The sequence below is a fragment of the Filicampus tigris genome, chromosome 20 (assembly GCF_054856515.1).
Source record: "Filicampus tigris isolate MCC_2025a chromosome 20, RoL_Ftig_1.0, whole genome shotgun sequence".
Lineage (NCBI taxonomy): Eukaryota > Metazoa > Chordata > Actinopteri > Syngnathiformes > Syngnathidae > Filicampus > Filicampus tigris.
This window is the reverse complement of record NC_141236.1, coordinates 7,035,035-7,056,600: the sequence shown is the minus strand read 5'-3', so window position 1 is coordinate 7,056,600 and position 21,566 is coordinate 7,035,035. Positions and strand designations below refer to the sequence as shown.

At 41.4% G+C, this 21,566-nt stretch overlaps 2 protein-coding genes across 6 annotated transcripts; one reads left to right on the top strand and one right to left on the bottom strand.

Annotated features, from left to right (window-relative positions):
• Positions 1-36: 36 nt before the first annotated feature.
• mia3 (MIA SH3 domain ER export factor 3) lies at positions 37-14,960 on the bottom strand. 3 transcript variants are annotated; one of them, XM_086019372.1, is made up of 28 exons: positions 13,498-13,858; positions 12,465-12,598; positions 12,302-12,388; positions 10,137-12,183; positions 9,257-9,595; positions 8,890-9,020; positions 7,433-7,564; positions 7,259-7,280; positions 7,091-7,179; positions 6,925-7,002; positions 6,717-6,827; positions 6,555-6,626; positions 6,370-6,474; positions 5,721-5,843; positions 5,558-5,645; positions 5,422-5,474; positions 5,256-5,346; positions 5,042-5,180; positions 4,796-4,958; positions 4,685-4,720; positions 4,537-4,604; positions 4,336-4,421; positions 3,978-4,091; positions 3,530-3,574; positions 3,391-3,437; positions 2,633-2,704; positions 1,263-1,662; positions 37-1,085 (listed from the first exon to the last, which is right to left on the bottom strand). In XM_086019372.1, the coding sequence occupies exons 1-28, from the start codon at positions 13,718-13,720 to the stop codon at positions 850-852; spliced, it is 5,331 nt and encodes a 1,776-aa protein (XP_085875498.1). In that variant the 5' UTR covers positions 13,721-13,858; the 3' UTR covers positions 37-849. The 3 variants fall into 3 exon arrangements, with proteins under 3 accessions (XP_085875498.1, XP_085875497.1, XP_085875496.1); XM_086019371.1 differs by lacking the exons at positions 2,633-2,704; positions 13,498-13,858 and adding an exon at positions 14,939-14,960; XM_086019370.1 differs by lacking the exon at positions 2,633-2,704 and having other exon boundaries at positions 13,498-13,853.
• taf1a (TATA box binding protein (TBP)-associated factor, RNA polymerase I, A) lies at positions 14,625-18,822 on the top strand. Of its 3 annotated transcripts, none has more exons than XM_086019381.1 (11): positions 14,625-14,793; positions 14,978-15,188; positions 15,327-15,490; positions 15,613-15,726; positions 15,800-15,998; positions 16,406-16,527; positions 16,633-16,791; positions 16,884-16,950; positions 17,131-17,254; positions 17,353-17,473; positions 18,076-18,822. In XM_086019381.1, the coding sequence occupies exons 2-11, from the start codon at positions 15,062-15,064 to the stop codon at positions 18,079-18,081; spliced, it is 1,203 nt and encodes a 400-aa protein (XP_085875507.1). In that variant the 5' UTR covers positions 14,625-14,793; positions 14,978-15,061; the 3' UTR covers positions 18,082-18,822. The 3 variants fall into 3 exon arrangements, with proteins under 3 accessions (XP_085875507.1, XP_085875506.1, XP_085875505.1); XM_086019380.1 differs by having other exon boundaries at positions 17,353-17,507; positions 18,059-18,822; XM_086019379.1 differs by having other exon boundaries at positions 17,353-17,507; positions 18,076-18,821.
• Positions 18,823-21,566: the final 2,744 nt, after the last annotated feature.

Below are 21,566 nucleotides of genomic sequence, written 5' to 3'. Positions count from 1 at the left end.
CTGTCACGAGATGATGTAACCACCAACCAAAAGAGATGTCCTCCCAAACTTTATTCAGGAAATCATCACTTCATTTACATAGCCCAAGCATGAATCTTCCCTTCAGATAGTCCACTGGTGTGCCTACTTTAGAACGCCTCGTTGTTGGCTGTGAGTGTACACAAATGGAGAGAAAGCGTTTGCATGATAAAGATCAGAGATAAATCTTGGTGGCAGTTTTTCATCACCAGCTTTGTTTTTGGTAATTCCTTGACATCTTGGATTTTTACAAGATAAAGGAGAAAAAAAAAAGCATGTAAAAGTTCTTGTAGGCAAACTGTACTCGGCTGATAATGTAAGACCAACAGTTTTTGCATTCTTTATTATTAAAAGGTTACTACCAACATAGTAAAATAAGTTATACATATGGCCATCAAATTACACATTTGCTTTACAGTCGGCTCCAAACGAAACTTTGAGAAAAATGTTTGATTCTGAAATGCTAGAAGCTAAATCTCCCCATCCCCACTTTTAAAAAATAATTTCCACAGGAAATGACATTTAAAAACCTTTAAAAAAGCCATTGCTATATATATATATTTTTTTTAAAACACAAATCCTATGACATACAATGAATTATTGCACAATAAGATGTTCAAAAAAAAGTGGCAACCCTTTCAGCTCGAGTATGTGGAATTTTCCACACAATCACTGATGATGCTTTCATTTAAGGACCATGTTTTATAAATAGCATTTAAATTTTTATTTCATGGCTGAAATTCATGGTATATATGGATTTACTCTTGTTTAACATGTTTGTGGGGAGTGTTCAAGTCCACTGCCACAGTTGGTGGCATTTTTCTTTTTTTTTTAAGGCCCAACCCTAGCTTGTCTCGCTGAGTCCTGAGAGGCCTCCCGCTTTGGGGGCGCACCTCCTGCTGAGCCGCGAGAAGCGCCGGCTGGAGGCTGACCGAAGGCTTCGCTGTGACCAGAATGTGGCGGGACAATTGGAGGCAGATCCGCCGGGGGGCCGCTGTGCTCCCGCGGTCCTGGGAAGCGCATGTCAGGAGGGAATGGTGGACGCGGTCCCATAAGCCCACGAGGACCTGCAAAAGAGGCAGTACACCAATGAGAGACTGAAACAGTACGTTCAATTGTTTCAAGTCTCGTGTTGGACTTGGTTAGACGAAAAAAAGAAAACAAATGCCGAATTTACAATGCAGGTCTAGCGCGCTAAATTGTTTTAGTCCCCAGCCAAAGGGACTAAAACAGGCAGAACATACCATGTGGCATAGGCCCAAAATGATGAGGCGGCGGAGGACGGAACGGTGGCGGCGGAGGACCCCGAGGATCCATGATGTGACCTGGACCGGGCCTGGGGTGGAATGAGTGTCCGTTGGCAGGGCGGGGCCCAAAGTCTCCTCCCATCGGCCCAGGCAGAGGCATACCCGGGTGCCCGTTGGCGGGCACCGGAGGCCCAGGAGGCGGGAGAGGCACATTCGGAGGAGGACCGTGGGCTACGGCCGCTGGATGGTAGAGAGGTGGTCTCGGAGGTCTGTAGGGACCACCGGGTGGCAAGCGGCCATGAGGCCCTGGAGGGAAGGGCGGATCATGGAGTCCAGGACCAGGTGGAGGCGGGCCAGGTGAGTCCCTGATAGGTGATGCTATGAAGGATCCAGGACCCTGAGACACGGAACAAGTGAGCTGATGTTGATCCACTTGATGTGCTCAAGTGAAAAGACAAGCCATATATTATTCACTGCCTCAAATAGTCAGCAAGTGCAAGATGTCCTCTCATTTCTGTAACCAGATTTTAGAGAATGAGGTAGAATTTGCAGTACAAAATGGGAGGGAAAGCACTGTTTACAAGAGAGACTAAAAGATGTTTGCGTTCTCAAAGTCCATACGCAGCACTGCATCATGCTGCGTTTGTTAAGTTGACTGGCTAATTACACAGTCCTTCTATGATGTCACAATATTTACTGAGCGCACGCAGCTTATTGGCATTCCATGAGGCTGAGTGGAAAAAAAAAACGCGACTGAAAAGCGACAACTAGTGTTTGCTTGCTGCTCTAACGGAAGATCTATGTCAAACCTAAAACGCAGTTTGTCATAACCAGCATGTACTCAAATGTTCGGCCAAGTTGTACATAGGGTTAGCCTTACCCCTCAACAACGGTAAGTCCCTAGTGAAATTTGGCAGCTTGGTCATGAAATGCAACATTGGTGAGAGAAAATGCAATCAGATCTTTACGGGAGGGGGATTTGGTTCAATTAGCCAAAAGTGGATTTGCGCAAGCAGCACTGATTCTCAGTCTGGATGCGGAGGGGTGAACATTTTCTGCCATGGGAATAAGTTACAGTAGTTATTCAGTGCTTTTTGTGAAATTGCACAAAATGCCTCCGTTAACTGAGACCACGACCTAAGAATACAGTAATCCCAATAAAAATCACTTAACTCTCTAACCCACCACAACAATGATCGTTAGGAGAGAAATGAAGCGCCATGGTCATTAGACTGCTGCTTATTGTGGTCGAGTTAAAAACACTCAAAGCACAACATGCAGTCAGGTCTGTTAAGAAAAATCCGAGTGAGGTTAGTTGCTTGCATACACCTTCACACCGAGACCAACAGCATCTTTACTTTACTCACTGACTCAGGGGCCTCTTTGGAGGCCTCAGCCTCAGTCTCGCCTTTTATGTGTGGATCAACTGCTTGAGTCTGCTTCACAGCAAGGACATATACAAAACGAAGTCAAGGTAGGAGTAAGGATGGGAACATACAAAATCCACTTTCCCGATCTAACCCTACAAAAAAACTAACCTAACTAGCAACAAGTCAACAAACCGCTGTACCTAAAAGCGATGCTCAGTACAACAGCTCCAAGTAAGTCAGTTAAGGAACTTGTGCTAACTTTGCCCACCTGGGGAATCTCACTCCATTCACTATCCATTGATTTATGCTTGGTATACGACGTTCAGTGGAACCTCCATCAAAAGTGGAACAATATGAAGTTCTGTAAAATTATGCCTCAAAAGTGAAAACTTGGGACTTGAAATATTGTAATGTATGTCATTAAATCAACTGCAACTTCCAGCTTCTTGGTGCCAATAAAAACGTAGCTGAAAGCACAGTAGGTAACACATGAAACATAAAAGGCTTTATGAATTCAAGCAAAAAAAAAAAAACACCACAAGGTGGCAGTATTACTATGCAAAACACTCCAGTTTATGATCCTTTAAGTGTCTCCATATCTTCATTTACTTTATTCCTGTTGTAATACACAGTAACCACATATGTTTTAAGGTTGATAATTGTTTTACGATGCTGAAAGTATTACTAAGTAAAATAATGCAGTAAACAAGACACGCTAGGGAGGAACTGCATAAAATGAACAGAATGTGACTTACAGAACCATCCATGTTGGCCGGCGATGAACTGCGAGGGCCCGACATGTCTAACAATGGAGAACAAATAAAAAGCTTCAGCATTAGTTCACAATAGCGGGTTTAATAAGCAAAACCCAGCACAACATAACAGCAGTCTTACCCATCCCAGGATAACGACTGTGTGGCTCCGATGGAGGGCGTGGACCTAAGGGGTGACAAACAAAAGATGCTGAGTAATGAACAAAAAAAATAAAACTGCAGACAGTACCAGAAACTGTTCTTAATGGGAAGAAAGAGGGTCAGAATTTAGGCAGAAATTAAGATGCAGAAAAAAAAGAATGCAGAAAAAAAAGAACACAACAACAAGAAAAAAAATGCTATGCGGGAGTTCTTTGAAAGATGAAACATGGTTTAAGCAAGAGGAAATCAAAACACACATCTTCCAGGATTTAGGAGGAGGAGTTAAAAGTTGAAGGTGCCCAAAGAGGACGTGAACAACCAAAACGAAGAACTGAAGAGTATTTGAGGACAAGGCTGACGTGGAGGGATGACGAGGCGGCGGGGGATGGTGGGGGGAAATCATCAGCGAAGGAACCTGCTCAACTCACCATACGGGTCAATTCTTCGCCCCACTGGGGCCGAGGGAGGGCGCCTGGGACCCTCGATCATTAACGGGGGGGACGGCGCCCCCCCACTCACTGGGGAGGGCCCGTATGAATCGCCTGTTGTGATCAAACCAGCCGTTTACCACAAGGAACAAAACAGACGCCACCGCTTTATAATAACGCTTGAGTGCTGTGGATGAAACTTGAGCAATTATCTTTTTTTTTTCCGGCTCCAATCGTGTGAGTTTTACCATTTTTTCGTGTCATTACAAATGTTCTCGAGAAACAGCAGAAAACGCATCACGATGACTAGAGGAGCGACCGAGTAGCACGGAGACATGAACGCGCGCGGCCTGCTCACCTTGGCGAGGACCAGCGGCTTGTCCCGAGTTGGGCCTGAAAAGAGGAGCGCGGCGCTCATTCAGCTGCGAGGTCAGTCCTGCCAACCTGTGAGGGAGGATGCAACAAAACAAAGTCAACTTTTTCCACTCTGCTATATCACGCTGCTAAAAAACAAAACAAAAACAAACAAAAAAAAAGTCAGCCCATTGTGTCAACTTACTTCTCACGCAGCTTGGAAGATTCCAGCTTCTCTTGATTCAAGGCCCGCTCTGCGTTACGAGCGTTCACCTAAAAAAGATGAACCCAAGGTTAAAATCTTGAAACCGAACGCGCATTCCTCAACAAATTGAAACACTTGTTTAGCTTACCCAGTTGGAGTGAGTCTTGTTTTCCTGTTCTTTTATCTAAAGGCAAAAAGAATTCGACTCAGTGGGGGTTGATGTAAACATGATGTAAATACGAGCTCAGTGGGAGTCTACCTGCTCTTTATAGACTTCCTCAGTCTTCTTCATCTGCTCTTCCATCTCATTAATGCGCTGACGCAGAACTTTGACTTGCTCCTCGGCCTCCACCGCTTTGCCTCCCACCTCCGACAGCATGTTCTCTTTGCTGCGACGCTCGAGCTCCTCCTTTGTGAGCCTCCTGTGATATCAGGGGAAAAGCGCGACGTTGAGAAAAAGCTCCGCTAACCCTGGCATGCACATTTACGGGCGTTCATAACTTACTGTTGCAGAGCGTTTTCCTTCTGCTGGTACATTTCCACCATGATTTCATTCTTCTGCTGGAGGACATTGAACTGGTTTTCCACATGGCCCTTCTCGCTTTTGAGGGTTGCGATGCTATGTTCAAGCTCCTGGTGTTTTTCTGTGGCACAACAAGGGATACACTCTATGATATTGTTCTCTGTGACAACATTCCTGATTTCCGAGATCCACGCACCTTCCAGAGCCTTTCTGCTCTTTTCCTCATTAAGCAGTTTGGACATGAAGCGGTCGCGCTCCTCTTCGATCACTGCGAGCGTGGTCTGGACCTGGATCATGATAATGATGGTTTAGGACTACACAAAAAGTATTTGCAATCCTTTGCTGAACTTGAGTCTCATTACCCTGGAGACATCCATCATCTGTTTGATTCTGTTCTTTACTGCAGTCTTCTTATCTGCGCAAACCGTGACAACGACGTTGAAACCATCTTATTAAGAATTAATTTCTAGAAGTCAGCCTTCCTTACACTAGACTTACCAGGTGCTACTTCACCATTCACCAATACCTTGCCTTCACTTTTTTGTAACTCACACGCGTCAAGGTCTGCCAGAAGCTCGGACAAAACCTGCCATGAGAAGCTTCTTAAGTGATCGTTGAATACTAAGAAACATCTCAACAGGCATATAACAAACGGGCAGACCTCCACATTGTGATCTTTGAGCACCACGGAGTCCTCCAGCTCTTTCTGAGCCTTCTGGTAGACTTTAATCTGCTCGCTCAGCGCTGTGTGTTTGTCCTCCCACTCTTTGATGGTTACTTTAAGCTAGAAAAATGAGAAAAGAAATAGGTTCTTACAACGCAGAAGATGCGGCAAAATGTAATCAAATGCCACATAAGCACAAAAAAGTATGAGCCGATCTGACGAGCTTTCAAAGAAATCAAATGCCGTTTGTTTCAAACCAAGCCGAATTGAAGGCATCAGTGAAAATAAAGGCATGCAAACAAATAACCGAGGCTACCCTGTATTGGCAGTAGGCCACGGTAAGGAGATTAATTTGATTCAAGAAGAGTCCAAGGGCAAGAAAATGGACCACCATAGCAAGGGACTGGAGAATAATACCTCAACAGGGTTAGCTCATGTTAGCATGTGTGTTTATATTTGCCATTCTTGGCAGGTACCCTCAAATGTTACAATTACAGCTTTGGTCAATAGAAAAAGTGTCAATAGCAAGTAAAGAGGATTCTTGGAATCATCGTTGTAATCATTTTAAAAGCAGCCTGACACATTGTATCAAAAGCTGCAGAATTAAGGACTCGTAATGCTTTTAACTCACACAAAATGTTCTTACATTTTTATTTTCTTCTTTAAGCCCTGCATGCTCCTTTGCAAGACATTTGTGCTGGACACTGTGTGCATCTTCCCGAATCTTGGCCTCATCCAAGAGGACAGTCGTCTGTGGGAAAAACATGTTCAACTTATTATTAGACCTCTTGAAATCAAATGCGGTCAAAAAGATTACGCAATCATTTGTACCTTAGCTAAAGCTTCCTGAACTTTCTTTTTGCTCAGCTCGAGCTTCTCGTTTGACTTCTCCAATTTTTTTATCTGTTTGAGAAAGCAGTTTGCAGAGTGAATCAGACAAGACAATTTAAAATGTAGTAACAATTAAAGACAAAAAAAAAAATAATAACACACCCGATTTCCAATTTGTAGTGTGTTTTCTTTTTCTTCATCAAGTAGTTTTTGGCATGTCTTCTTTTCCTCCACCATGCTCTCATACCTTTTTTCAGCCTCCAAAACCTGACTCTACAAAAAGTAGAAGCAAAAAAAAAAAAGAAAGAATTTGAAGTAATGTAATTATATGGGTGAGCTGCATATAATAATGCAAAGTGTAAAGCATTACCTCCAATTTTTGTGTATTTTTCATGACACAACTGACAGCCTCTGCAGAGTCCTTTTGAGTTTCTTTCAGCTCTTCAGTCTTTTTTTTTAGGAAATATACACAAATGGAAACAGACGTTTTAAAAAGTATTCTATTGGAGTGTGTTCGCATTTTATTTCAAGCTTACCTGTTTCTGGAGTTCATTCATTCGGGCCATTGCATCATTTTTCTCTTTTTTAAGTGCTTGGATTTGCTCGGCCAGCTGCTTTTCATCCACTTAAAAGGAAAGATATCAATTCGCCAAAAATTACTTAAATATATGACAGTTTGTCTTTCTTGTGAAAAGAAAACTTACCAAGATATTCCCTTCTCTTTACCTGCAAAGCAATTACCAAAATCAGTGGTTTATCTCTAACATAATCATGCTCAGAACACTAGTGTTCAGTGGCCATATATCTGACGTAAATATTGTACTGTACTGACAGTGCTGAAAAGGACTGGGCCTCACTAACATTGGTTAAACACATACCACTAGCACAGTTTTCCAGAAGAAGATGGTGAAGGTCAGTATGCCAACCACAGCAGTGATGATGACAGCCTGCCAAGGACAGCCAAAGAAGGTTTCCCCAGGCTTCCACTCTTCTGGCAGTAGTGAAATCATCTGGAGACATACACACGACCATTGCAGTTCAGCACTATATAAATAAAATTGTATTGTACCTTAGGAGCAAATTACAATGCTCCACTCATGCTTACGTTCAAATAACTAGTCATTGGTTCTCAGTCTGGAGCATTGCAAAATGTAGGCGCAGTGCACATCAACATCAAAATCAACAACGTAAGAGGGAAATTCAGTCAAGTTTGCCGTGTAAATCATTAAGCGGAGGAGGAGGAGGGTTGAACACGTAGAAGCCATTCTGCTTTGTAACACGTCAGCGCATCATTACAACATCATGTCATGGCCATATGGGACGTTTAATTTTTATTTACTTACATGTTGAAGTTCCTTCAGAAAGAACATGCATACATGCTCGAGTTCCACCAAAGGTCGTTTTAGTATATCGCTCTCCATGTCGCTCTTTATTCCTATAACCCAAATAGCCCCAGTGCGCTAGTTTGACATTTGCTAGCTTGTGAGCGGTTTTGCTGAACGTGGACGTCTCTGATGCTATAAAACAAACAACGTCGAAGGTCTACGCGTGTGAATAAAATACAAATATGTGAAAAAAAATACGAAATCGAAACGAGTGTAAAGCTGAAATCGGAAACGGCACTCGCGCTAACGGTAATTAACATCGAACATGTATCGGGAAGCTGCAAGACCAGGACAGTCTGCGTATAGAAAAGCGGCACTGGTGCGACACTAGATTTTAAAACGGCTGCTGGATGTGTATGGATGAATGTCAAGATGATTATCCATGCAAAAATAAGCTCAGCGTTTCTTCTAGCAACCAGCTAAGCACCGGCTGTGTTGAACTTCAGCCTCGCCAGTCAACAAGACAGGGGGAGGGGATACGTGAGACGTTCAGGACACCTCGGAACTTTGTCTTCCTTACTGACGTCGATTCTTCGTGGACTACTACTTTCTTTTTTTGTTTGGCAAAGAACTGACTTTTATACCGTACACGACAGTCCCAAGTGTATCGTTACACAGTGTACCTGGAGAAAGATTTCATCGTAAAATGCTGTAAAAATAAAACTGAAAACATGAGCTTGTTACAAAAAGTAGAATACGTTTACTAATACAAATTGCCTAGCTATACTTCACAGCCCTGTGAAGTAAGCCTTTGAATTTACTTTACGATGTAACTACACGACTGCAAAATAAATAAACTAAAAAATATTAACAGTCATACATTTAATGGTTTGTTATAAGTACATGAAGTAACCAACCAAAAAAGAGGGGGACTAAGAGATTGTTTCATCATAATCATTTGTTTTTCATTCAATGCACTACTGAAACACATTTTTAGCTCTGACACTTACAAGAATGGTCCACTCTGCAACTTTAGCCTTGATGACTGCAGCAGCACCACCCAGAAAAGCGAACGCATCGGAAAGTAATCCAACTTCATCCTCATGAAATTCAGACAATGGCTCGATGGAGTCCAAAGACCCTACATAAACAACAATACATGATATTATGGAATTGGAAGACTTACTGGAAGAGCAAACATTACGGGGCTGCACAAAAGAAATCTATCGCTCTCATAATTTTGGGGGAAGCCAGCTGCTGCATAAAAGACATTTCTCATTCCCAGTGCACTTGAATTGGACTCCATTAGAACTTAAGAAAGCACACACAAAAGACTGCTCTGGGCTATGTTATTCAAGAGTGATTTGGATGACCAACCTGAGGACGAGTGCTCCACTTCTCCGAGGCCCTTGTCTAAGGGACTTTCCAATGTGGCTTGAGGAAACTTTTGCATTTCGTCTGACGTGCTGAAACTGGGCTGGTTTTCTTTGTTTTTATTGAAGTGTGCGCCATCGTCCTCTACACTAATATCCGGTGTATTATGCTCTTCCTCCAAGAGGATCTGCGCTTCTTTATCAATCTCTGCCACTTGTTTCACAAGCTCTGCTACAGTCTGGTTGTCATCACTTTCCATCTCTGCCACGTCAGGTTTCTTCTCCACTTCATCAATGTGAGGCAAAGCTTCTTGGGCGCTCATGTCAGGTTGGTCTGCAGTGACTGAAAAACATGGTCGCTTTAGAATGGAGATGATAAGTAGGGCAAGTAAGGTTGGAGTAATAACTCTTCCATGTGAAATATGGCTAGGGATGGTCATAACCCATGAATTGACTGCTAAAAATTCTGTCCATTGTGAAATGGATAGTTAAATGCATCTTGAAGCACTGTTTGGCTGTCAATTCATTCTTAAAGAGGAAGTCAACCCCCAAAAATTCTTTGCAATATGTTCTATGCGCCTTCACTAGTCTAAACATGGCATTCTGATTAATATTGTGCTTGTGGAATATGGGTTAAGCAGTAAAATCCACCCATTTTTGTATTCTATAAAAGCAATATTAAATCAGAATGCCATGTCAAGAATTTTTTTGAATTGACCTCCCCTTTAACTATTGTGTGGCCACATTATTCTGCTCAATACAACAATGGTACCAATCTACTATCTATTGTGAATTATTGATTAATTTCCCCCCCAGTCTATCAAGCAAATGTCAAATACACGAACATAATTCCAAAACAGTTAAAGTAAAAAATCCAAGCATACCCTGGTCATTATTAACTGCTGTTTTCTCTTCTGCCAAATGTGCGCTCTCACTTGCTGCAGAATACTTCTGTCTTAGACTGAATGCCAGCTCCTGGAAGTCATCCAGGATTTCCGTTTCATCATCTATCATATCCATCCGCTGCTCATCATCATATTTTGAGTGCCGACTATCCAGAATCTTCTCAATTTCATCCAGGATGGTATTTTCCGAGGTTTCCAAGACGTTCTCGAGCGCATCTTCGAGGTCTTGCACTGTCCCGGAATGTGCGAGACGGGTAGCCTGCAACTCGGTGTCCAGGTCCGAGAACATCGACTCCAATTTGTAGAGATTATTGAGCCCCATGAACTTCTGCAAACGCAGCATCTTCTCTTCAGTGTAGAAACCCTGCAGCAGAGTCAACCTCAGCACACTGTCGCTGTAGACCGGCTCAGGAATTGAGGTAACGTGTGGACTTGTTGCTGGCAAGGAATTTACGGTGTCTGGATCATACGACTGCGAGAAAGAAAGTGCATTTTCATCTTCAAGTAGGTCTTCTCTTCCCTCATGTCTGTCTTCATCCACCTCTGTGTTTTTCTTACTCACATTGAGTGATTCCTCGTCAATATGTGGCTCGTTGTGTTGATGAGCGCGTTCAAAATCTGCAAGTAAATGCTCTTGGACGCCCTCACCTGCCTCAGGCTCGCTAAATGAATCAGGGGATTGCATCTCGTTTGAAGGCACATCACGGTTTGTTTCAGGAGCGATGACTTCTTCGTGCATTTGGGTTTCATTCTCACGTAAAGCTTCTTTGAAGTCGTCCTTGTCCTCCATTACAGCGCTGTCGTCATGTGTCTCTTCTTTACCAACGCTGACCTCCTCTTTGTTCGAACTATGTCCATCTTTTAACTTCGATTCAAGTACCTTGTGCAATACAGAATCGTCAGTAGGTTTTGGTGTTCCAGCTTCAGTTTCCTCATGCTTAATAGCTAGGCTACCATCATCCTCATGATCAAACAAGAGTTCCTCAACCACAGTTTCTCTTGGATAAAGAGAATCTGGTGAATCTGTCGGGATTTGATCGAGGTTCTCTGGCTCTGTCTGATCTCTCGGATCTACAGAAAGAGAATCCAGTGACTTTGTATGGAATGGATCTAGGTTCTCTGGCTCCTCATTTTCTTGAGGATGTGCCAATTCTGAATCAGGTGAATCTCCAAGGACTGGATTGACATTCTCTGGTGCTGTGTCTTTTTGTGGTTCCTCCGAATCTTCTTCTGAACCTACTTCTTGATCAGTCCACTCTGTGTCACTCACAGTAGAAACACTGTCACCAGATAAGGTAGTTCGCACCTCCTCGTCATCAGATTTTGATTTGTCATCTTGCGCAACCAGGGAAGTGTCTGCTTCTTCCTCTGAAAAAGAAAGAAATGGAGCTGGTCTTGCCTCATCAACATCAACGTGTTGGTCAGAATGATCTTCCAACGCTTCATTCTCCTCCTGTTCATATGGAGTGACTTTCGTGGTGGATTCAGCATCTGTGGTGACAGCATCAAAAGTTGATCCAAAGGTAGTTTTTAACTCAGAGATTTTCTCTCCTTGAGAAGTTGAGCCCGTAACGTGTTCCGACACGAGATCATCTTTGGGTAGAGATTCCTCTTCGTCTTCTTTGGTTTCACGCTTCTCTAACTCAGCTTCTTCAAGAAAAGAGTCGGTGGTGGTTATTTGCTCATTCATTTCGTCATCGGCAGCATCGTCAGTGTCCTGGGGTGTAACGTCTGTATCAGGCACTTTTTCTTCTTGAGATTCATTTTCCACATCAAGTTGAACAAAAGAGGCACTTTGATCATCTGGGGCCATGCCAATATCCTCAGCTCCTATTTCACTGTCATTCACCACCTCCTCCTCCTCCGGTGGGCTTGTGTCTTTCACTGTGTCCTCTGGCACTTGGGTTTCATCAGAATTCTGTTCATTTTCATCATTACTCTCTGCCGTTGGAAAACCCAACAGTGAATCTATCTCATAGTTGTCAAATTTGTCAAATCCTGTGTCAAAACAGACAAAATCTGTTTCCTGTAAAGCAGACAGAAGTAAATGGATTTGCAGCATCATGCTTTTCAAACAAACGCAAATGCAAATAATGGAAATGGGGGGAAATATCAGTGGATTGTTTGATCCTAACATGATCTACCTCTGTTGGAACTTCAACTTCTTTATCCGTATAAACATGATTGACAGCCAGGAGGTCCATTGGGAAATAACCAAAGTGACTTCCGACCTGTGACAAAGAGGTGCAACCCATTGAATTGACAGAATTCTGCTTAACATTTGATCAAAAAGTTGAATTTACTTACACTCCCAGCCCAGATGTCAGCCCTTCTTCCTGACAATTTGTAGTATACATAGACTGTTTCTGATTTCTTAAATGACAAGAACCGACAATCCGGTCCTGAGAAATCTCCCACTGCTTTTCCACGACATAGGAGCACTACAAAAAAGAAAATGTGTAAAGTTACGGGTGTAAAAATACACAGGCAAATTACATACGGGAAATCCTTTTCATGAATACCAATGTTCTCCCTTTTACAATTGAGGCAATGATAAAACAGAAATGTGTGTAAACAAGTCTGTAAATAATAGCGAAACCCTGTACAACAAGTTATGCAGAGATCCTTTTATGTTTCTGCTTTTCTCTTAGAACTGAGACAGTGATTGCTGAGCTTTGCATAAATCAAATTTATTAAGTGAACTTCGATGTGATGTTTAAAGGGACACTGTACACTTAAATACAAGTTATAACACATGAATATAAGATAAAAACAATATAAATGAATAAGAAAAAAAATCTAAACAACACCTTGATTTGGTCAGCGTTTTCCCATGCAAAGGGGATCGGTAGCTTTCTCTGCAGTTTTGTTTAGCTAACAAATCTGATATATGTGGAAAGCTAACAACAGTTAGCATCGTTTTGAAAAAAACGCGCGCTGACGTTATATGTTATATGTATGTACAAAACGCGTGCTTAAATTGGCCGCTGTTCCTCGTCGTTTGACCGGGTGTTTTATTTGTTTGTTTGTGGTGCTATTAGCGATTAGCTGCTAACATTAGCTAGCCAGTAATGCAGGCCGGAGAGCCACCAGGAAACCGGCCAACGAAGGCTGCGTCAATGCGAATAACCTTTACCAGGGATCGTCGAACATTCACTTAAGCATAGCCACCAATTGCAAAGTTGTCGCAAAGATAAAACAACAGCAGTCCGCGTTATCACAGTCGCAAATATCGACTGTCAACAGGTCAAGAGATAAGGCTCAGTTTATGGCTAGCTGCTTTGGGATGGATGAAGATGCATACCCGAGGTTCTGGTTAACTATCAACAGAAAAACTTACTGCTGCACTCCTCGTCGGCGCATCTTTTAAAGTCGGAGAATCGCTTCTCCAAGGCGGCGGTTGAGATAAAATTAAATAAAAGTAATAAAAAGCCTTTTCGGTAAAAGTGTTTAGCTGCCATGTTGGCAGGTTTAGTGGTGAGCAGGAGCGCTGGGGTGGGAGGCGACACGTCAGCAAGCAGAACAGATCCGGCTGGGTGTAGGCAACACGACTCCGTTTTCATTCCACGTTACCCGGTTTCACTTTGGACTCTTTGGATGCTCAGATCTGAGTCGTCGTCCTAAGGTCTCCTGCATGCCACCTCAAAAACCTGAGATTTTCCATTGATCTACATATTCATTATGCTGTTATGCATACTGGCAAGCTCACAACCCTTTTAAACTGCAAGCAGACAGTGCACAGTACTGTACTGTATTGTACAAGCTAAGTATGTGAGCTTGCAGACTAGGTGGACAATGACAGGGTGGACATTTCTGCTGGTGTTTGCATTTCATGAGCAATATGAGACTAATCAATGCAATCATTGAAATTGAATGTGTTGTGGATAATAAAATGCATGTTTATATCTCTCTCTCTATCTATATATATATACTAGTAGTTACAAAGACTGAGCAGTTTGAGGGACATGCCAAAATCACATGACTCTAATGAAACAAAAACATAACAGCCGTAGTCAAAGAGATACATACCAGTATAATAAGCCTCTTACAACAAGCCTTGTTATTGCACTTACAATAAGACCTCAGCGTGTCATCATTCTGCTACATTTTCATGCTGAGTGACTACATTTGATGAGTACCTCAAAGGCACTTTGTTCGGAAACACACTGCTGGAGGTGCAGTGATAACAGCAACATGTGCAGCATCCAAATGCAGTTTCTTAAGGAACAATTACTGCAACTGATGGTAGATCATAATGGAGTAGAAATACTTGTTTAAATTAGTTAGTGCATCTTTACTTTACCTTCTAATTGAAACATATTCCTTACCGTGAGCACTGTTGCCCCTGATTTGAAATAATATCCAGATTAGGCACAGAAGAAGTACTATACTATAAGTACTATACTTCTTTTGAAGTGTAGGGATTGTCCCGTGCACTGCTAAATTTGACCTGTAGAAGGCAGCATCGTGAAGTATGAAATTCTACATGCCAAAACACATAAGGCGAAGAAGAAAATCCTTATGTGGCGTAATAACGTTACATGTGTAGCTTTATTTATTTCCAACAACTATAAACTCAAACAAAGTAAACTTTTAAATATCACGTGGACTGACCTGGAATTCAAAGAGCTCACAGGTAGGAGACGATTTGGGCATTAAAAAAAATCGCCAATTTTGCCACTTTGTCATTCATAAAGTTAGAGGTTGGTTCGTTAAACCGCGAAGAGGTGTAAGAAAGCTAATAGAAAAAAAAAACAGAATCAACAATATCTTATGCATACCATGCATTCAGGACACGTATATATTCCTTTGTGCCATAGATGTTCTGAGCACAGGTGGAGACGCTCAAAGCATCAAGTATGTGATTAAAGGTATTTACCAACAATAACAATAACCGCTGGACAATGGACGACCTGGAAAATGAGCTTTGGCCTACAGTGCAGTTTGATGAGCACACTGATTCATCAGAGAATAACGTGACAAAAAAGCTGAAAATATCAAAGCTTCCACTTGCAGATCCATTCCTTGTTGGTGAGTAGAACATACAGTTATCATAGCAACAAGTCACACCTGCACAAAGTACACACAACATAACACAACATTATATTCTGCTGCTGTACGTTGAGTGTCAAGGGATAAAGCAATAAAGCTGATCTCTTGTCATTTCAGAGACGGCAAAGGAAACAGGCTTTCACCGGACCACAAGGCTTTGCCTCGAGAGAATCAGAGAGGCGATGCTGCATCACAGATGGCAGGAGGCTGCAGAATATATGGCATGTTACCCCCAACAGTTGGAGGACACAACTGCTGGCCCCGGAAAGCACTACAAAGAGGTACATTTTTGTTTGGTTAGGGCATCAAGTACTTCATATAGACTTTTGAGAAAAACAAGCCAGGACGAATAAATGAAAACATGGGGCTAGCTTGTCAATAAGGAAGGGTGTTTGCTTTTCAGATGATTTGGAGAATCACAGTTGAAATCCTTCATCATCACCCTAACTCAAAGATGGATGACTATAACATCATCTATGAGCGAATGAAACATTCAGGATTTAAACATTACCTGATGGTACATCAACATCATCACCGTGTGCATGCAGCATTCTGCTAAACTAAAATGGTCTACATCTTCGCATTTCTAGATCTGTCTAGAACATTCCTTCCACCTGCTGCTCCATGGCCAGATCGAGAATGCAAAGCGCCACCTCTCGATCGCCGAAAGCTGGAGGCATGGCAAAGAGTCGACACATCAGTATCAGAGGACAAAACTGATCCAGGCCTACAGGAGTTTGCTGGATTACATTATCTGGTGCGACAAGAAAAATGCACCCTCCAATACGAGTAAGGCGACACTGCTTAGCATGTATAATTTAGGTGCAACATATGGTCAGCATGTCAGTTAAAAATGATCTGGATTCAAATCTTGGGCCTTACCCAAAGGTGTGTGTGTGTCTGGTTGTGACTGACTGGCAACCACTCCGGGGTGTACAACACCTCGTGACCCCAAAGTCAGTTGGGAGGGGCTCCATTCTACACAAGACCCTGAACAAGTTAAAGAAGAAAATGGCTGGGTAGATGTTGAAGTCCCAGTTAGGCATGCTGCATTTATTACCTGGTTTAATACTGCCATCTACAGGTTTAGTCTATTATTAAAGGAGTTCATTGACTAATGGAAGACCACTTTTATACACAGGATTATTTTGTCTTTTTATTTAACATATAATTATCAGTTGTTTTCTATTTTTAAGGTTTTGCAAATTCTGGAAGCAACCAAGACATGCACAATTACTTTAGACAGGCTTCAGTCAATCTGAAGGAGATTTTAAAATATCCTGGCGTCTGGGATCCCTTCATACTGAGTTACGTCGAGGTAAACAAATTCAGTCAACGTCATTGAGATTTATACATTTTGCAACTTTACATCTTAAATGTTGCCCCATTGTAATCTTATTGATGTGAACCTTTATTTGGACAGATGCTCGAATACTATGACGCTCAGGAGGAAGCAAAGAAAGTCCTGGAAGACTATGCATATGACAGCACGTTCCCCGCAAATCCAAACGCACATGTCTATCTGTACCAGTACTTGCAGAGACACGACGCATCAGTGAGGAAATTGATGAAAGTTTTAAAGGTATAGCCACAGTTATGGGCCACAGCGTGATCTGAAGTTGTTTTAAGTAGACTTAAAAAGAAGCTTGCAAATCTTTCTTCTTCATACCCTAGGTCCTCCATTCTTTAGTTCCAAGCCATGAGTTGATGTTGGATTACAGTTCCTTTCTGCTTCTCTCAGGTATTTTGACATAAACAGACAAAATATTAACACACACTTCAGGTAAACAAATAATCAATTCTCAGCTTCCCATAGCTGATACGATATTGTTCTTAGACTAGTTAAGAATTTTGTACAGCAGTTTCCTATGTGAATGTTAAAAAACATTTATGAATGTAGATGCCATTTTTATTTTGTCAGATAAAACAGGAGACATCAAGAAGGCTCTTGGAGTTGTCCTTGATATGCTCGACTATGCGTGCTGGGGGACAAGCGTGGACGTGTGGAAATGTTTAAAAGACACCATTGACAAATTGCAGTTACAGTATGCCACTGTTCTTCAGACATTCAATTCGCCTAATGCCAAATAGGTTGCGTCATTGAGGGCTTCATATGTCATTGTTGTTGTGTGTGTCAAAACAGTGACGACTGGAAGGAGGTCATTGCTGAGAACATGGAAGCAAGAAAAGCTTGGTGGCCCGCATTGCACTTTACAAGGTTCCATGCCACTGAGGATGCCGTGCAAAGAGCCCAACTGATGAAGGTGAAGGCATCACTCACCAAGATCCTCTGTCCAGGTCAGATAATGTCATGGTGTTTCTTTTTCATCAGTTTTAAGCGGTTCGATATCGGTAGATTTTTCTTTTTTTTTCCGAGCTGACAATCCGTGGTCTAGCTTTTTTTTTTGTATTGTAGGAAATTGTCATGTGAAAATCAGGGCATGTCAGTGGTGCGTCTCCCAGTAACTTGATTTATTATTCATTTCTCTCTCAAAGGAAAACAAGAATCTGATGTTTCATTAAATATGAATTGGAATATTTTCCACGTAGCAGAGTAAAATTGATAGACTAACTGTATATGAAATACCAACATAGGTTTTGGAAGCAGTTACACTCTTTATGGTAACAACTAATTTCCCTTGAGATAGTAAAACAGTATGAGTAGAAAAATGCATTTTCTCTATTAAAAAGTTAAAATGTTTGAAATAAACTGTAACAAAATTTGACCAAAGTGTTTATATGAATATTTAAGAATACCATGCAACAGATTTTATATTTTGTCTTTGTTGTACAGCTCATTGTTATTTATTTCGATGATATATTGTTATTATATTTATGTATTTATGTAGTATCTTTATACTTCCAGAAATGACACTCACATACCCTGATGGACAAATAATCAGTGATGAGAGAACCTGAAGACCACAAATAATCCATTTAATGGACTCACTTGGTGATGATCATGATCATTCCAGTTCCCTGAGGTTATTTTGGAGCAAAACAAGGTCGTACCCTCTCGTTCCACCTGGGGGCGCTCTAGCACTGTATTTTGCTGTACTAGGTGGCAGAGATGACCACCTTTTCTGGACAGAAAGCACATTAGCTCCGAGCCAGCCCTCATGGGTATTTTATGGTTTTTGTAGCGTTTTGTTGGAAGTCTTCCTCTGTCCTCGGCTGACTTTTTGCCGCACTACTGGTGCTACAAGTTGGCGTGTACACACTCAAATACACACAGCCTCTGTTAGCTCTGTTGTCATGAGAGATTACTCAACCAGCACAGACCTCACAACAACCTTGTGTGCTTTAATTTGTACAAGACTGACAGATTGTTGACAGCCCCATGTGTTTAGTAACAATAGCAGTCATAAACAACGGAAAATGAAAGGGCGCTTTGAAATTGTGGTTAGGCGGTGGAGTATAAACGCAAATATTTCGCACACGCAGTAAATTGTGGTCAATATCTCTCAGGCTAATGTCATATTTTATATCTCATTGTATGACAACATTAGTCATGGCTCTCCCAGTGTTTTGTTTACTCCTCTCGGTCCTTTGCACCAAACCTTGAAATAAAGTCTGCATGGAGCAGCATGCCAATTTAATAAATGAAAGTGTTTTGTAATGATTCTTACTCGATTCGGCTTGCCACAATGTTGGCTGTGCAGCGTGTGTGTTAGTGTGTGAGTGCGTTTGTGTGTGTGCTGCTTTGCAGTCATTACATAAACCAAAAGCCCAGAGCACTTGCCTGACCATAGAAGCAGCTGCTGAAGAGATCTGGGGATACAAAGTCGCATGTCATTTAAAAACTCAGAACTCCAAACAGTCACCACTCAAGATTGTGCGCCGCTCGACGTTTTTATTGGCAAATGGTTTATTTTACAGTCCATTAATACACTGTGATTACACAAATATGACATTGTCACTTCGGCCTACATGTCACAGATGCACCTTAAGGTTTCACTTGGACCGGGTTACATAACCAAACTCAGCTTCGACATGGAGACCCATCCAGTAATTACCAAGGATTTTGTCTCTGCATTATGCAAAAACGACATACCCTATTTCCAAGTGTTGTATTTCGGATGAAACGATCAGGAGCTGTCTTGTCGATTAAGCAAAGTATATTTTTTATTGTTAATATCCCTATTAACTCATTGACCGCTATTCAATCCAAGGATCTTATTTATAGTTTTTTTCAAATTTTTTTCAAACGTTAGGGTAAAAGGGAGTCTGAAAATGACTGGCAGTAAATGAGTTAATTACAAATATATCTTTGTTCGTCTATCTGTGACAGTGATGAATAGTGAAAAGCAGATCAATGAAATGATCTAATAGTTGGCAGATGGCGCAATTAACCTGTGTATCGATCCACCTTTTATCATACATACAACACAAATAATAATTCAAAGACAGAGACACCAGAGAAAAGCACTACAATATCACAAGGTTAGCAGCACCTATCTGTGCTCTGCAAAAAGGAAGTTAACTAGTCATCAAACACCCCCATGTCATTTTTTTTCTATACTTGTAAAAATCCCCTTAACCACCAAATCCTGTGACTTACCCACAATGTCCCCAAATAGAACTTGAACAATGTCAGTACAACACACTACTCACTCACTTTTATTATTGGTGGCCTCATGACATTTGTTAACGCTTCAAATTTATTATATATTTCCGGGGAATTTTTGTGGAACTCCAAATTGTAAATGCTTTGTTGGCATTAGACTTTGGAGGTTCCACTGTAAGTAATTTTTTAAACTATCACACCAGGTTTCAAGGTGACTGTGATAAAAAAAAAAAAAAAAAAAAAAAATTGTAAAGGGAACTATGTTTAATTCATTGCCAAGCCTAGAAAGGCACTGCGTATTTCTTTGTTGTGTGAGTTTGACATTAATTGAATTTCCCCTTCCCCTCCTTGTTCCACCTCATCTTCCCGACAGAGGAAAAAAAAAAAAAAGACAGCAGTTTGTACTCAGAGTCTTGCTTGGCTAAGCTCAGTGGATTTGTAACCTAAAATCCAGACTGTGACAGCACAACTTCTCGGCAACTGCAAAGTGTTGTACGTTAAGGGAGTGCAGGGTGTTAAAGGAGATGTGGCGGGTGAAAACCTCTTAATTCAGCTTTGCATCTGGGGCTTAACATACTGATGTGCTTGGCACTGCTGCATTCTACAAAGGCGAAGCAGTTACAGGAAAATATTAGGCTGCAGCCAGCATCTTCAAAACACTACAGAAGATCAAAACCAGGAAACATAAAGTCAAACGAAAATCCATCAGAAGTCAGAATTAAAACGAATCAGAGTTATGTCTTATAATTACATTGCTTTGGTGCAATGATTCCATGTTCGCGTATTTTCCAACAATGTTGGCCCCTTTTGAACAGTTGAACAAAAAACTTTCGACACACTGAGTACTGGCAGATGCTAAGATAAAATTGCTTGAGGGGAGACGTCTTGTGGAACTTTCGGGAGGAGTAGAGAAAAAAGATTCCCAAAATATCCCCCCCGTACTGTGAAGTTGAAAGTTTACAACCGCAAAAGCTTTGTTCTCCCAGTGCAAAAATAGCTTTCAATAATATATTGGAGGAATAACGACTGAGCTGATTTCTGGGGAGTTCAGCTGTGGTGGGCTTGGATTTTTTTTTATTTATTTTTTTTAAAAATTTTTTCATGCTGTACACTGGCTACAAGAAATGATGAGCATGCTTAAAGATGTCAGTCACAAGTTAATATTTATTTTTTCTCTGTATTTATACACTGGAACATTCAAATCAGAATGCTCCTAAGGTCATACAATTCATTTAGCCACGGCTGGCTCTCGGCAAATCTGTGACACAAATCACTTGTATGTCCTTTAAGAATTGTTAAAATATAAACATTGCAGTAAAAAAATAAGGATGAGAACAGTCTGACCCTTGAACTGATTACAGTGTTTGCATTTGCTTTATTGCTCATGGGAATGAATCGTTTAGCAATCCGAATAAACTGGATGATATCCAGAATCCCAGAATGGTTTGTGTAGGTTCTACTGAACTCCCATTTTCTCGATACTAAACTGCACAGAAACCAAACAAGCTTCACGACCACGAGCTATTTTAGCTAGCTAGCGTACTTGTATTATTATTTTCTATGGGCATGTTGCGCAATGTCCAATTTGTGGCAAAATTAATACGGCATTCAAATTGCAAAGGAAGGACAGGGACATGTGGCAGGAACTCACAAACTCAAACAAATACATATACAACAACCATTATGAGCATATTGTTGACAATACTTGGACACAGTCAATCAAAACTGAGCATTACAATCTTAGTAAAGGCAGTTAAAGTGTGCCGTGAGCATATATCGAGCTACGCTAC

Excerpts from the sequence above, each read along its gene's own strand:
- mia3 (XM_086019372.1), bottom strand. The coding sequence starts at position 13,720 with ATGAAAACGGAGTCGTGTTGCCTACACCCAGCCGGATCTGTTCTGCTT. Across the intron at positions 5,181-5,255 it reads GAGCAGAAAGGCTCTGGAAG|AAAAACACCAGGAGCTTGAA; the intron begins GTGCGTGGATCT and ends GTTGTGCCACAG. Across the intron at positions 3,575-3,977 it reads GCGAAGAATTGACCCGTATG|GTCCACGCCCTCCATCGGAG; the intron begins GTGAGTTGAGCA and ends GTCACCCCTTAG.
- taf1a (XM_086019379.1), top strand. The coding sequence starts at position 15,062 with ATGGACGACCTGGAAAATGAGCTTTGGCCTACAGTGCAGTTTGATGAG. Across the intron at positions 15,189-15,326 it reads TGCAGATCCATTCCTTGTTG|AGACGGCAAAGGAAACAGGC; the intron begins GTGAGTAGAACA and ends TTGTCATTTCAG. Across the intron at positions 17,255-17,352 it reads ATTGACAAATTGCAGTTACA|TGACGACTGGAAGGAGGTCA; the intron begins GTATGCCACTGT and ends GTGTCAAAACAG.